Raw genomic sequence first — 14191 nt, forward strand, 5'->3', positions numbered from 1 at the left:
TATAAGTAGTGTTTTTTGATGGCAGAAAATATAACGGAGAATATTTTTTGAAGTATGTATGTATTTGAAGTTTTTAAATCTCCAGGAAAATTATCTTTTTAGGTGCACGTTTGAAATCCTTATGGAAGAAATATAAGAACGTAACGAGAGAAAGTTTTTAATTAATACTAAACTGAGAAGTGTTCGGGAAAGTTAGTTTTAGTATAAATAGTTGTTGAAGATTGTGAAACTAGTAAAATGTTATATATGTTATGAAAGTAGAAATGAATAGGATATGACGCGCAGTAAATGTAAAAGATCCATTATACTGTATACTCTTGTATGACTTTCAACAATTATATGAGATAACAAAATGTTTTAGAAAATTATACAATCGGAAAAATATCTTGAATGATCTTAAAACCACCGAATGAGATACTTGATAACAATATACTTCATTATTTGATCTGAATGAATATTAAGCTATACAGTAGTTAAATGACAAATGGATTATACAATAATTATGAATAACATATGATATAATAAGCTATATAAACACGTTTCAAATGTAATTATGACGTGATGGACATTGTACGAAAACATATTGTTTCTCAATAAATGTTAATAGAATAGAGAGCGCACTACATTAAATGCAACCAAAAACAGCTAATAATTCCGAAATATTATAATAGTGGAACATAATGGTTCAAAGCAAATAGAATATTCCACGGATAAAACAAAGATCCGATTATATAGTTAATGAAACCATTTAGAATTTAATTGTATCAGAATTATGGAATGCAAATTATTATTCTTTATACGAATATATGTATATTATATAACCGTCTGGATGTACTTGTGAAATACAAGATGTGTTTGTCAATTATTTTAATACTTTTCATTTGTGTTAGTTTTCAAATTCTTGTCACATAATCATCATTTCTTCCATAAATTAAGAATCAAAGTTACGTAACCAAAAATTTTGTTATTCCATAAAGTAAGAAACAAGCTTCTACTAATTTTCTAATGAAAGGGCATGAGTTCGGTAAATCTTTATTAAATCGTTACAATGTTAGAAAGCGAAGAAAGTCTTTAATATCACTTCTGTTCTAAACTCATTATTTTTAAACTATTGGTGTTCCAAACGATTGTTAGATTTGAAAAGATTAGATGTATGGTGGGTTCCAGCTAAAATTGTTCATCTCTTCGAATGTTTACCATGCCCAATTACAGTGCATTAGTAAAAGGTTTTGAAGAAAGCAGTGAACCGCAAATACATTTCGTGATTTTGACTTCTGACGAGACTCAGCCTGGTTTTCAACATCTCCCGCCATAAAAGAAACGAGAAAACTTTCTTGCTTACCTAGTCCATCCAAATAAATGCGAATATTAATTTTTTAATGTTTCCTATTTCTACCACGAGTATATTTAGAAACACAACACACGTGAGAAGCTAAATACAGAAATCATTTAAAATCAATCGAGTAGTACGTGACAAAAACGACCAATACCTTTAAATCTAAAATTTATTTACCTTGTCGAGAATAATGCAACTCAATTCACAACATCGAATCGATGTTATAAACATAACTTATTGTCGAATGAAAAGTAACGGGTTCTATAAAAATCATTACCACCAATACCAATTGAGCATCGACAATTCATGACTTAATTAGATATAGTTCTTCTCTGATATAGTTACAAATATACTTACATTTATATAATATAACGAACATTTTGTTTAAGAAATCGAAAATTTATAACGAGCCGAAATTAAAGATGCTAAAATATTCGTTTACTCTCCCGGTCGTCTTTGTTACGAGACCTTCAATTATCATTTCTATTTCCATCCAAAAGGAAACAGCGACTATCTATTTCAATGGCACGACGCACTTTCCGAATGAAGGATCAGAAGAAAGGGTGATCATAGACGATCCCGTACAAAGCCCTCGATGCGATTTCCTGTTCGAGATTCTAATGATAATAATCTCTCACTGTTGGCTAGGAATGTCGTGTCGTATCAGCGTGCACGCTCATACACGTCAAATCGTTTATTATCGCATTCGCGCCAGTTGGACATTTGTGTATATTATTAAACCATCTTCACTCTCGATGTACGGCGCACCGTCTCTTTACGTTCACGGACGTTTCTAAAATTACGCGGCAATCTCCCCTTTACTTCGTTTTCCGAGTCTTCTCTTTACGGCCCTCTCGTATCCACTTGCTAGCATTCCGCCGCGTGTTCGCACGTGCGTTTTCATTTGAAACATCCGTGGAAACCCCGCTAAATACCTCCAGCACGCGGATTCTAAAAGCGTAGATCAAAAGCGACACAGTTACGCATATTATTTTGCGATAAATCCTTTCATGGATGTCAACGTGTAATTTTGACAACTGTGTTAAATGATAGCGGCAAAGTCAGTTTATTTGCATCTACGTGTGCTGGTGTATTTATCGAACGAGGTTATGTTCGACGATGCTGTGTGCCGAACGATATTGAAAGATTTATTTCGGACACCGTGCTGCTCACTCTGTAGATATAAATTTAAATTTACCAGCCTTTTTTTTATTCCTTATCGGTATAATTTTAACGTATCGCAGCGCGGATAACAGGATTTTTTATGGATTCATGGGAAATTTAGATATACAGTAATGTCTAAAATATCTAGGGTAAACAATTCTTTATAATATTTCGAATGAGCGAAAAAAATCTCTACAATTCCATCTCTTTGGCTATATAAAGAAAATATAAGATTACATAAATATCCGCAGCCTAGTAATTATTTTTTATCGTAAATGTATATTATAGAAAGTCTTTATAAAAAGTGACATTATAACGTTTATCTTTAATTTCGTAAAAAATGATTATTCGTAAATTGTTGGCTTTTTGCTACAAACAATTTCTTTTTAACCCATCATATGCAATTTCTTTATTATATACAAAAATAAATGAAATTTGTACGAGACTGTGAAATGCTACAAAATTTCGATTATTCTCGTTTCCAATTAATTCAACTAATAAAGAAATTTTAAGGACATAAAATAAAATTCGATTTCATGTAACACATTTAAGGCTATACAGGGGTAGATATATGTAGATATAAGTACACATTTATTATATCACGTTGAATAAACATTTCTCTACTCACAAACATTTTGCAATCAATACAAACGGCAACGTAAAATGAAAATATTGAAACCTGCAATAAACGAAACTTTTAATTACGTATACAGTTGCTCATTCACTGTAAAGAGCATTCTTAAAATAAATCATTCCAAACGTATACACATCAACGTACATTTATACAAATACTAAACATACTTTTAATGAAACATACAAATACTTGATAGAAAAATCAATTATTATTATAGTCTGATAGGACTGCTGTGATTATATGTAGTACTTAATACAGGGAAACTGATTCATGAAAAAAAAAATCGAAACAAATGTCGATTAAAATTACAGAATATTTATATGATATTTAAAGACAACGTTTTCTATTAAATTCGAGGAAGTTATTTTGTACTGTTTATACGGGCAATTTAAACGATCGATTTATTAGAAAATTATAGTTTTTTACCAGTTTGCGTTAATATTATTCATAATACGTATCTATAGGTGTTTTTATCGTAAAAATTTAATTTCAATTAACCTTCCTATAATTTGTTGTAGGTATATACAAACGTATCTGAAGCAGCAAAATCTACATTTTTTTATTCTTTATCAAGTGAATTGCTGTATTATACAAAAAATATACATCTAATTAGTCAATTTTTGATTTCCATATAAAGATTTCATCGTAGTCACAAAATATGTTTATACTTTTAATAATATTAATTACTCAAAACCTTGTATTCCTATATCCCTATATATATCCACAAAAATAAGATACGAAAGATAATTATGCTTAACTCCATTTAATAGAAAGAAAAGAAACAACGTCAAATGCCGCCGATTTATAATACAATTTTCCTTTCAGAAAACTTTCCATTTACTTCTGCGTTAACCAAACAATTACGTTCGGAAGTAGTGAGTACGTTCTTAATAGAACGTCGTAATTCACAGCAAGAATACCTCGCCCATCTAATTGCTTCGCCAACCATCCTGAATCACCTTACACTGGTATAAAAATTCGATCCTGCCCTAAATGTCTCATCCAGTAAAGATTCGACGGATCGAAGTCATTCTCCTGCCACTAACTTTCGATTAGGTTTCTGTTTTCCACCCTCGCTTTCTCATCGTTACGCGGTTATTCCCACTCCTATATATCCTTATACAATATATCCACAGATTATTATAGTACATTGCATACCTTATACATGTGAAGCCTACAGGTAAAGAATAGAATAATTTCGTATTCTCCGTAAGAAAACAGTTTTAAAATTTAGTACGATGTCAGATCAATGCCATGTTAACAAAATTGTCTTTCTATTTCGTTCTGCAGTTAAACGTGTTTTTTCTTTCATCGAATTAAAAGTTTTAAGAATATTGCTCATCATAATACTCACATATTGGAGAGTAATTTACAACTTCTTCATTTTCACTTTCCATTATGTTACATAAAAATTCTTCTATTTAATTATAAAGTAGGGCGTTCCTCTTATTAGCATAGTGATAACATTCGCTTAAAAAATTTTCTTCTAACAAAATAAAAGAATAATTATACAATTTTTCGAGTTTCATCACTTTTGTATTCAAGCTGTGATATTTCCCTCCTGTGATCTTCGTTTACGTTTTAGACAAAAGAACAAGGCGAAGATAGAGTGGGTGAAGCGTGAATGTAACTACGCACGATAGAAGTTCTTGCGATATCGTGGCCCTTGGCGTGGTCGCTATGCAGGCCGTGGTGACGCGCAGTTGCGCCGCAATGGAAATTCAAGAAAGCCGGCGGGTTCATTCAAGGCTCGGCTGTTTTTTCCTCTTTCTTTGCCCCGAAGAAGTCCGCGAACCGTAAGATGCATTCAGCGTATCCCGCAGGGACTTTCCCTAGCTAATGCGAGATGAAATTACACCCCCCCGGGGTTCCGGTCGACAGTCACGCCGTCTACTCGAAAGACACTGGCCTAACCTCTCCTCTCTATCTTTGCCAGCTTCTCTTTCAACTCTTTCTCTACCTTCGCTTTCTTCGTCCTCCCGTGATCCTCCATCCTTTCGGATGCTCATACATACGAAGAGAGGCATTCGTTTCAACTCGTTTGGTCGCTGCTCCGAGCGAACGTTTACCCTTATAAAAAGCTTGCCCTTAATCTTCAACGGAAGCCAACCCTCGCCTCTGAACAGAGTTTCAAAGAGGAGTTTTCTAGTTATTGGAGAATATTCTCCCGCTTTAACGAGATAACTTGTACTATTACGATCAAAGATTGACAGTACGTGATACACCGTGGTCTTTGGAACCACTTAATCGCTCTTGATCCTCTGACGAAAACAAAAAATTCGAATTCACGAGCATTCAAGAACGTTTCCTCGAAAATGGGTACACACCTATGTAATGAAATCTAAGAATTAACAAATAATAAATTAACCAGTCTGACTCCTAACGAGACACATGATATCTTCTCATTCTTTCGTCGTTATATTAAAGACTAGTGGTGTCTCATAATATAAAACAAATTTGACTGTTCCGCGTAAAATTCAAGATTGAATTTAAAGATGTTGGACACCGTATAATCTGTACTATGCAATGTCATATGCCTGATATATTTTATGGTCAATCATATGCGGTGCGTCCTTTGCTGCTTCTTCAACGATATATCCTACGCATGGCGCGAAAATGTTTCATTCAAACATGTCGAATGAACGAATCAATTATCGACCTCGAGTTTCATCGAACTTGAACCAATAAAGAATCGATTAATAGAATAATTCGTACGTTATACGTGTCGCTGTTGGTGTTTTATATAGGAGAAACGTATTCAATATTCTTAACTATACAGCAGTATAGCAAAGTGTTTCCGATTTCTACGGCACGAAGCAATTCTCAAAGGTTTCCAATAAACGTAGTCGATTCTTTATGTGTGTAACCTTATTCTTATTCGTAGAAACGTAAAGCGGAGTTTAAAAAATATTAATAGCATTCTAAAAGTTTGTAACTGGAAAAACGAATGGATTATTAATGACACGGAGAACGTGGACTTATTGCTCCTTTATGTAGCTTTATATCCGTGAGAGTGAAAAAGCCTGGCTATTATTCGACGTCATTTACATTAATTCAAGCTAAAACTCCTTTCTTCGACGCGGCATCGTGCAAAGAACAATCAAATGTAATTGACGGTACGTTAATTACAAAAGTACACTCATACAGGAACAGCTAACGATCTTCAGAAATTCGCTTAGCAACAAAAACAGAACGACAGCGATGAATAAATTATAAACATCAAAGAAATTATGTATACAGTTTTTGCACCAGCTGGCATTCAAACAAAGCTCGTCAAATGAGAATATGCAACGTGACGTGAACAGGCAGCGTAATTTACAAAGACATGGTTACCTCCAATTAAAATCCAGCTGTTTGTAGCTAAAGATAAACGATATCGTAACAATAACGTTAACGTGTCCAGTTTGGTAAAACTAACAATGTTTGATGCTAAAAATGATGAAACTTCTTCAATCAATTGTACAATATTACACGTTATCAATAATACAAATTCATTAGTATAGCAATGGAACGAACTGTACTTTAATTCAGAAGGTGGTAATTGTATATAAAACAATGAATAGGAAATGTAGAATAATATTTTCTCGTTTTCTTGTTTTCGATCGATGTTGCAAATTTACTGAGCACAACCTACATACAGACGTAATACGTAGAATACGATTACGTCAAAAATCAGGAAAGATAATTTCAATTAATTTTACATGGATCACAAATATCCAGTGGCAAATGTTTCTTTTATTATTTGTCTTTCATCGTATAATACGATGAATAGGTACTATATTCCATGAATTGTTAATGTCGATTTAATTGGAGACGAAATTTCCAATAAGAAGATATTACTTTTTATTTTCAGCCACTCTTTCATGTGAATTAATTCAGGGATCATAATGACTCTTTGATAAAATAATAAAATTACCACCCCTGATCGAAGAATTAATAATTCTTCATTTCAAAGATGAGTTAATATAATGAATGAAATTTTACAATTCACAGAACTGTACCTAGGTATCAGTATTAATAGATCCCCTTACGTGATAATAATAAAATGGGTAATAAAGTAACATTCGATAAGAAAATTTTACAAGTTTTACAAAGTACAAAGTCAGCTGATTATCCCATCCTACGTAGACATTATGAAGACTGTTTGTATAATAGAAATTTATAATCTACAACCTGTCGTTTGCCAATTCATTAATATTATCTATCGGTAAACAATTATATAAGAAAGCTAATTACAGTAATTATAAGTAGCTAATTATAACAGCCTCGTGTCATCATTATGTAATTCCGACATCGATTTCGCTCTTACAGCCATCAGCTGTGAAGCAAGTTGCCAGAGAATACAATCGAGTATACACTCTTACTTATGATTGCTAGACCGAACTCATCTATCACACCAGTGAAGTTGCCGGCAACCACTTTGACGTTTCTCGTACTCGTGGATTAACTTGTGTCATTTTCTTAAGATCGGTAAGGCAGTCCTCGATTATTACCGAAACTGATAGCGGGTTCGCTTGGCTAATACACGCGTTAAGGAGTTTCAAGCAGCGTCGGCAGTAAAGAGAGTTGCCCGCTTCAGTTAAGTCACTCTGTAAAGTTTCCGCGAGAGAGGTACAGCCGTGGCCCGTTAATGTGTCGTAAATCGTTGCTTTCGCTCCGTGCACAAGTCAACCACAGAGATTACACTCGACCAAGGCAGTCAAAAGTGATTCTCTCTCTCTCTCTCTCTTTCTCTCTTGGTTCAGCTTAGTCAAGTATCCGGTCTTAACAATGTACAAGGCTGAGCGTGGATTCTCCTAGTCTCGAGTATCCGTACCGTGAAAAGGTAGCTTTAGCTCGTTTAACAGCGATGGGACGAGCGAGGCTTCCAGAAGGAGGCGACTGCAACCGTGGCAAATCGTCGAAAAAGCAAGACCCCGGAATCAAATGAGTTTACACAACGACGATGACGACAACGAAGTTTCGCGAGTGTAATCAAGCTAGGGATCGAGAAACACGGTGAGAAGGGAATTGCCACACGGGCTAAGGGATAACCTTCTTCTCTGCGATTTGAATTTCCGCCCAAAGGCAAACGAGCCAACACCCCAAATGAGCGCACGGTTCCTAGGGATCATTCATCGAACGTCGATAGAGAAAACTCGATAAATGCCGACGCAATAGTTTCTTAATTGCAAAGAGACTCGTTAAGGTTTGTCTATTAGATAGGATATTTCGCTTTCGGGACAGAGTGAGCAAAGGAGAGAGGAAGATAGAGGCCAGTGCACCGAGATATCGAGCCACGACAAAGAGCACCGCTACGCGTAGAAATCGTTCCAAAGAGAAATGAAATCGATTTGCATTTCCAAAGAACTCTGATTGTATGGAGCACCGGAATTTCCTTTGCCAATTTCGAAGTCATTACTCGGTCGTTGCAGGCTACTCGTACGAAATCATCGAGCAATTTCACATTACGGATATAATCGTAGTTCACATATGTATTATATACAGTACGTATGTCGAATGGTATATCGTCTGAAATAAAAAACGAAGAATAATTGCGAACGCGGTAAACTGCACCAGCGTATTACCGCAACAAAGTTCGTGGACCAATGTGGCTTGGTATCTCTTCTAGCCTCTTCTTCGTACGATTCACACGGGAGAAAGGCCACTAGAGGGTTCTTCGACGCTCTTTGTCCTTCGATGCAAATGAACGTACATCTCCTTCGCAATTTCACCTCGATACCTATATCTCGACGATAGAAAGCACAAGATCCACGCGTTCTCCCTTGGAGAACAATTTCAATGAATCAGCTGGGACATTAACGAAAAGGTACAAAGCCACGCTCCTTTCAACATTGTTCCTTGTAACTCCTTTGCACACTTGGTTTCAGAAGCAAAAAATATTTCTTTGCTTAACGGAGCTTCGCGAGCTCAGCGTATTTCCTTTTGCCTCTTCGCCTCGCGCTTCCGGCATAACGATGAAAAAAGGATTCCCGCGACAGCCCAAACAAAATAGTGTCAACAGTCGTCGTAAGACATATTTTCCCCGCCATTTTATTCTCTGACTTTGCTCAGTCACGTTCCTTTTTTTGGGACCACCAGCTGACCAAGGGTACGGAAGAAACGACGACGCCCCCTGATTCGCGTTGGCGAGATGCCGGACAACGTGCTAAGAAAAAAAGTAACGACACCGTGTCACACGACAATGTTTCATCCGGCACGAGAGGGAGAGAGCCGATGATCCTTGTCATTTTGTCACATTAGACGCGATTACTCGCGTCCCACGCGCCAACACACACTCAACACGCATCGTGTTTCACATATGTATTTTCTACTTCCGTATGTTTATCCAAATACGAATGAAACGCGATGGCGACTCGCGACAGCTTACCTGATATCACGAAGAAAGCGAATGCTGCTTTTAGCCACAGGTGGCGAGTCATCTCGAATTCGCGGATAACCTCTCTTTTTTTTGTCTCAATCACTGGTCTTTTTGTTCACACTAGCACACCACTCGCGTATTTATGTTTCCGTTACGTTGATTACGAAAACATGGAAAGTGTGGAGGATCTTTGGCAATGCATCAATGTACGTTATAAACTGACAATTGATTTATAGCAGTCTTATGAGATAGTCATGGTACACAAAGTGGGCGGTGAACGCCACCGTTTTTGCTCGAACGAAACTCGTCACTACACGTTGTCTCCGAAACGAAACGTCAAACTCACCGTGTGCAGCGTGCGGTACCGACTGATCGCGAAACTACGCTGCCGGAGGATCGCGGCGGTGGCGACAGCGGCGATTCGAATCGCCGTGAACCGCGAGACGGAGGGACGTTTAATTTTTCCTTCACGTGGCCGCGACACGCGAGATCCAAACTCTTTCTCGCAGCAGTGTAACGCGCGAACAGAAAATACGATCGATGCCGTATCGGTCGGCGAACGTTATCGATCACCGTTTGTGGAGCAACGCCACGAGCACCAGAAGAGATTTTAAGCACTGTTGACAGGGTAATTGCACGTATATCTGCACTGGATTGCGACAGACGAGACTGAGCGTCGCCGCGCGAAGCTGTTCCGCCGCGAGCCGCGCGTGCGCAGACCGCCCTTCTATCCCCACCACTGCGCTTCGCCCGAACCATCCGAAAGATCGCGCGTCTCTTTCGTTCTGCGTCGTTTCTCGCTTGCGCTCGTTCGACGAAGACCATCGCCACTCGCCCTCTCTGCACGCACACGATCAACGGGTCGCGCCGTGATCTTATTCCACACCTCCTTTCGGGGTGAGACGAAAACGCGAACACAGAGAGGGAGAAAGAGAATCCAAGCCCTCTGGATTCAATTTGCCGACCGAAACTTTTTGTTGAATAAGGTTTGTTACGTATCATCATTCAGTCGCATTAGGGCCATTGTCGAGCCACGGCTTCCTCCTCTTGCTCTCACTCAAGACCTTATACTATATTTTCTAGCGCCTGTAACGTCTCCGTCGACGGTCGGCCGAAGCGACGTTGAATGCTATTCGGCAAACCGCAAACGTACTCTATCCATAAGCTACGATATCCCTCTGACGCGCATTACACTCTTGTCCGTCTCGCATCAGTTGAGCTGTCCGCAGGCGCCAGGGTGTCGAACTGTGTAACAACATATGTATGCTGATCCCTCGCTCGAAGGCACATCGACAACGCAATTCACGAAGTTCGAGAGGAGGACGTGAACGTCGACCTACGACAGTTAGGAAATCTAAGTGCTCGATGAGTAACGGATTCACGGTTCCCTGTATCCTGTCTGTTCAGCGATTACGTTTATGCACGATTTACGCGTCGCGAAATTTATGACCGAATAAACTAACCGTGCCGGATTTTCGTGGCTATCTAGCCACTCTACTTGAAAATCCTGCCGGACAGAATTCCAGATTTTTCCAGGGATATTGTTCGAAGCACATCTGACTCGCTTTGTAATGTAAATTCTATATTGCGAAATCACAAAGAAAGATATTTGAATTACGTAGTTCGAATTGTAATTAATTCGTATTAATAGAAATAACGCAGGACATATATTTTATTGAATATTATCATAGTGAAGAAAATATTCTATTAAATATTGTTAATTTAAAAGTAATATAAAGGCGAGCTATCGAATTTGGATTATCATATAGGTTGGAATAGCATAAGTTGATATACGTACGTATGTATATAAACTATTTTCATATGATAGGTATGATACGTACGTGTAATATAAGTGTAATATACGTATAAATACAAACCAGATATGTGGAATTATACAAAGAACATAATACTTCTGTAATAATAAACATATCTGTTTTTACGAATCATATGCACTAAATGTTAGATTTCACATCCATTATATCTCTGCTACTTATTCTAAACTATATTTCAGAACGTTTGATAAATATTACCTATAAAATTCTCTAAACCAAGAAGATAAGAAGCTTCTAAACCAGCAAGCTAGCCCACTTCTCACAATTATTACGCCGAAAGATCTAACAAACGATCTTACAAAGTAGGTGCGCATATCTTGTTCTCGAAATGCTCGAATTTTCAGAAAACAATTTACCGCTTAAATACGCACGCATTCATTAGGAATATCGCAAAAAGGCCAGCAAAGCGCAGCTTTTACGAGGGCACATCCGCGATTCCAATTTATCTTTTCCTGACCCGTTCTTTCGCTCAGCCTTTGTCGCCTTTCTTTCTTTCGCTTTCCGCCTTTTCCTTTTTCATGTCTCGTGAATCTTGACCCCGGAAGTGCCTAGAAGCGAAGAGGGGATCGGGGAGAAGCGCGCAAAAGGCAGCAAGACGCCGGTGAAATATTACGAAGACATCATTCGTTACCGCTGCGTCGTTTATCCGTATCGTCGTTCCACCTCGAACGTATAAAACTACCTTCCATCCTCATTCACAGCGGTTCACGTCTGGATCTCTGTCTACGCTACCGCTACGGTATTCGGAAGATCGCACTTTAATAGGACAACTCGGACTAAAAGGGCGAAAACTGTATTCCTTTTCTTGCACAGAACACGGGAACACGGCATTAGTTTCAAGAAGACAGGAAGCAAGCGCGTCTGAATTATCGCACGTTACTTATTTCCTCTTTCCACGTGTCGTCCTTTGTACGAGAACGGCGCGCGGTTACATGTACACCCTCGGTAATAAGTATTTAGGCATTTACGAAAAGTCAAATAAATCTCGGAAATGATTGCAGGATTATTAAAATCTTTAAGAATTCGTTCATACATATTAGGATATTTACAAGAAAGGAGATAAATCTCAGGAGTTATTTGGGAATTATTAAAAGTTTTAAGAATTATGAGCTAGTTTGAAACGAACGTAAAAATGAATAGAACTTAAAGATTTTTAACCAATTCTGACACTCGTATTATTAAGTTTTCCATCATATTTGTTCTTACTCCAATTTTTAATTCAGGGTTTCGATGCGTTTCTCTGAATTTCGTATCAAATTTATATAACATTCTTCACGCGGTTTAGGTTAAAGGATGAGGTTAAAGAAATTCATCATGTTCCTCTTGCGATAGTCTTTACAAACTGTTGGATCGTTATCTTGTACGAATGTAAAATCGCGATGGCCATATGTAATACACAGAATGTATTTTAGTATCCTAAGACTTATGGATGGGGCTGTACATACACCCACGTGGAACGTCTAGCAACCTGGAGAAAAATATGCACGATACCTACGACGGCGGTATGTATACTTTCAAAAACGTGTAACTTATGTGAACGCCTACGAGCGCAAGCATGAACCATCGAGAAGTATCGAGAGTCGGGAACGGACTTGAGCAAAAAGAGGGTAATATGTAAAAAGCCGTAGTGGATCGTCTCGCCAGAAGCATTGAACGACGCACCGTTACGCACTTCAGCGGCCGTCCAATTTTTCTCTTTCTACCCTTCATCCCTCTTCTCCGCGTTTCTTTCTTTCGATCTTCGTATTTTAGCCTACTCTAAGATACATGACTGTATCCCATTATGTATTCATCCATATATTCATTAGATATCCATCATGCTTTAGTAGAAATTATAATTTGTCGTGGTATGTAAGAGAGCGAATGAAGAAACAGGATTAATGGACAGAGAGCCAAGAAAAAGGTATTCGAGGAGTTAGAAATCATAATATTTAGTTCGGATAGGGAAAAGAAACCGTCGTATTCGCGTGGATGTAAAAATATGTCAATAGTGAAGCGAATTTTAAGTTTTAGTAAGTATAAGAAGAGTTTATCTATCGACGTTTTCGATGCAACAATGTTCGAATGCAACAAGTTAGTGTCAGAAATATGGAATTATTTTTTTCGTTATTATAAAAAGAAAATATTACAACGGTAAACAGTAAATTAATTAAATTTCTAACACAGTGTAATTTTAATTACGTTATTAATTAGGAACAAAACAAAATATTAGTTTATTCAAGGAAGTAAAGAAGAAAGGTTGATATCGGTTGTAGAATTAGATCAACGCATTATGTGTACAGATAGAAGATATATTTAAACAATTTAGACAAAATTGTTTTTTAATATGACATATTTATTAAAAATAACAGTATTCGTGACGTATTTTATATTCAAATGAAATTGTTTCTGCTTTTAATACATGCGTATATATATACATAGGTACACTTAACATTTTTTATATAAAGGGATCAAGTTATTGTCACAGTACATCACTTCTTACTTCTGTTATAAAAACACGCTTTCAAATATATTAAATAATAAAATAGGCTGACGCAGTACATAATAAATTCATAGTGATATTCAAAGTGATATAGATGTTATCACATGTACTATACGGTGATGACGATGGCACCATGCCGTTAAATCACCATTAAACATCAATCTTTTCTTTTTTTATGCAATATATAAGCTATCATACGTTAAGATGTTTTATTTCCTTTCGATATAATTTACAAACAAAATGTTTCTATTGAAACAATGAACTACTTGATAGTTTTAAATTGACATCTTTGTCATTTACTTCATTCCGCTTGGAGTACGGTCCAGTTAATTTAACTGAGGCGTATAATATTTGCATCTGTAAACAGCTACAATTTTTGTTT

The 14191-nt window shown here is 37.0% G+C and overlaps 1 protein-coding gene across 1 annotated transcript in view; it reads right to left on the reverse strand.

The window, feature by feature from the left end:
* LOC100645202 overlaps positions 1–10166 on the reverse strand; it is a 204384-nt gene extending 194218 nt beyond the window's left edge. The window contains exon 1 of the mRNA XM_003397572.4: positions 9505–10166. Coding sequence (XP_003397620.1) covers positions 9505–9556 — 52 coding nt within the window. The 5' untranslated portion in view covers positions 9557–10166. The remainder of the gene's footprint in view (positions 1–9504) is intronic.
* Positions 10167–14191: the final 4025 nt, after the last annotated feature.

The sequence above is a fragment of the Bombus terrestris genome, chromosome 9 (assembly GCF_910591885.1).
Source record: "Bombus terrestris chromosome 9, iyBomTerr1.2, whole genome shotgun sequence".
NCBI classification, from domain to species: Eukaryota; Metazoa; Arthropoda; class Insecta; order Hymenoptera; family Apidae; genus Bombus; species Bombus terrestris.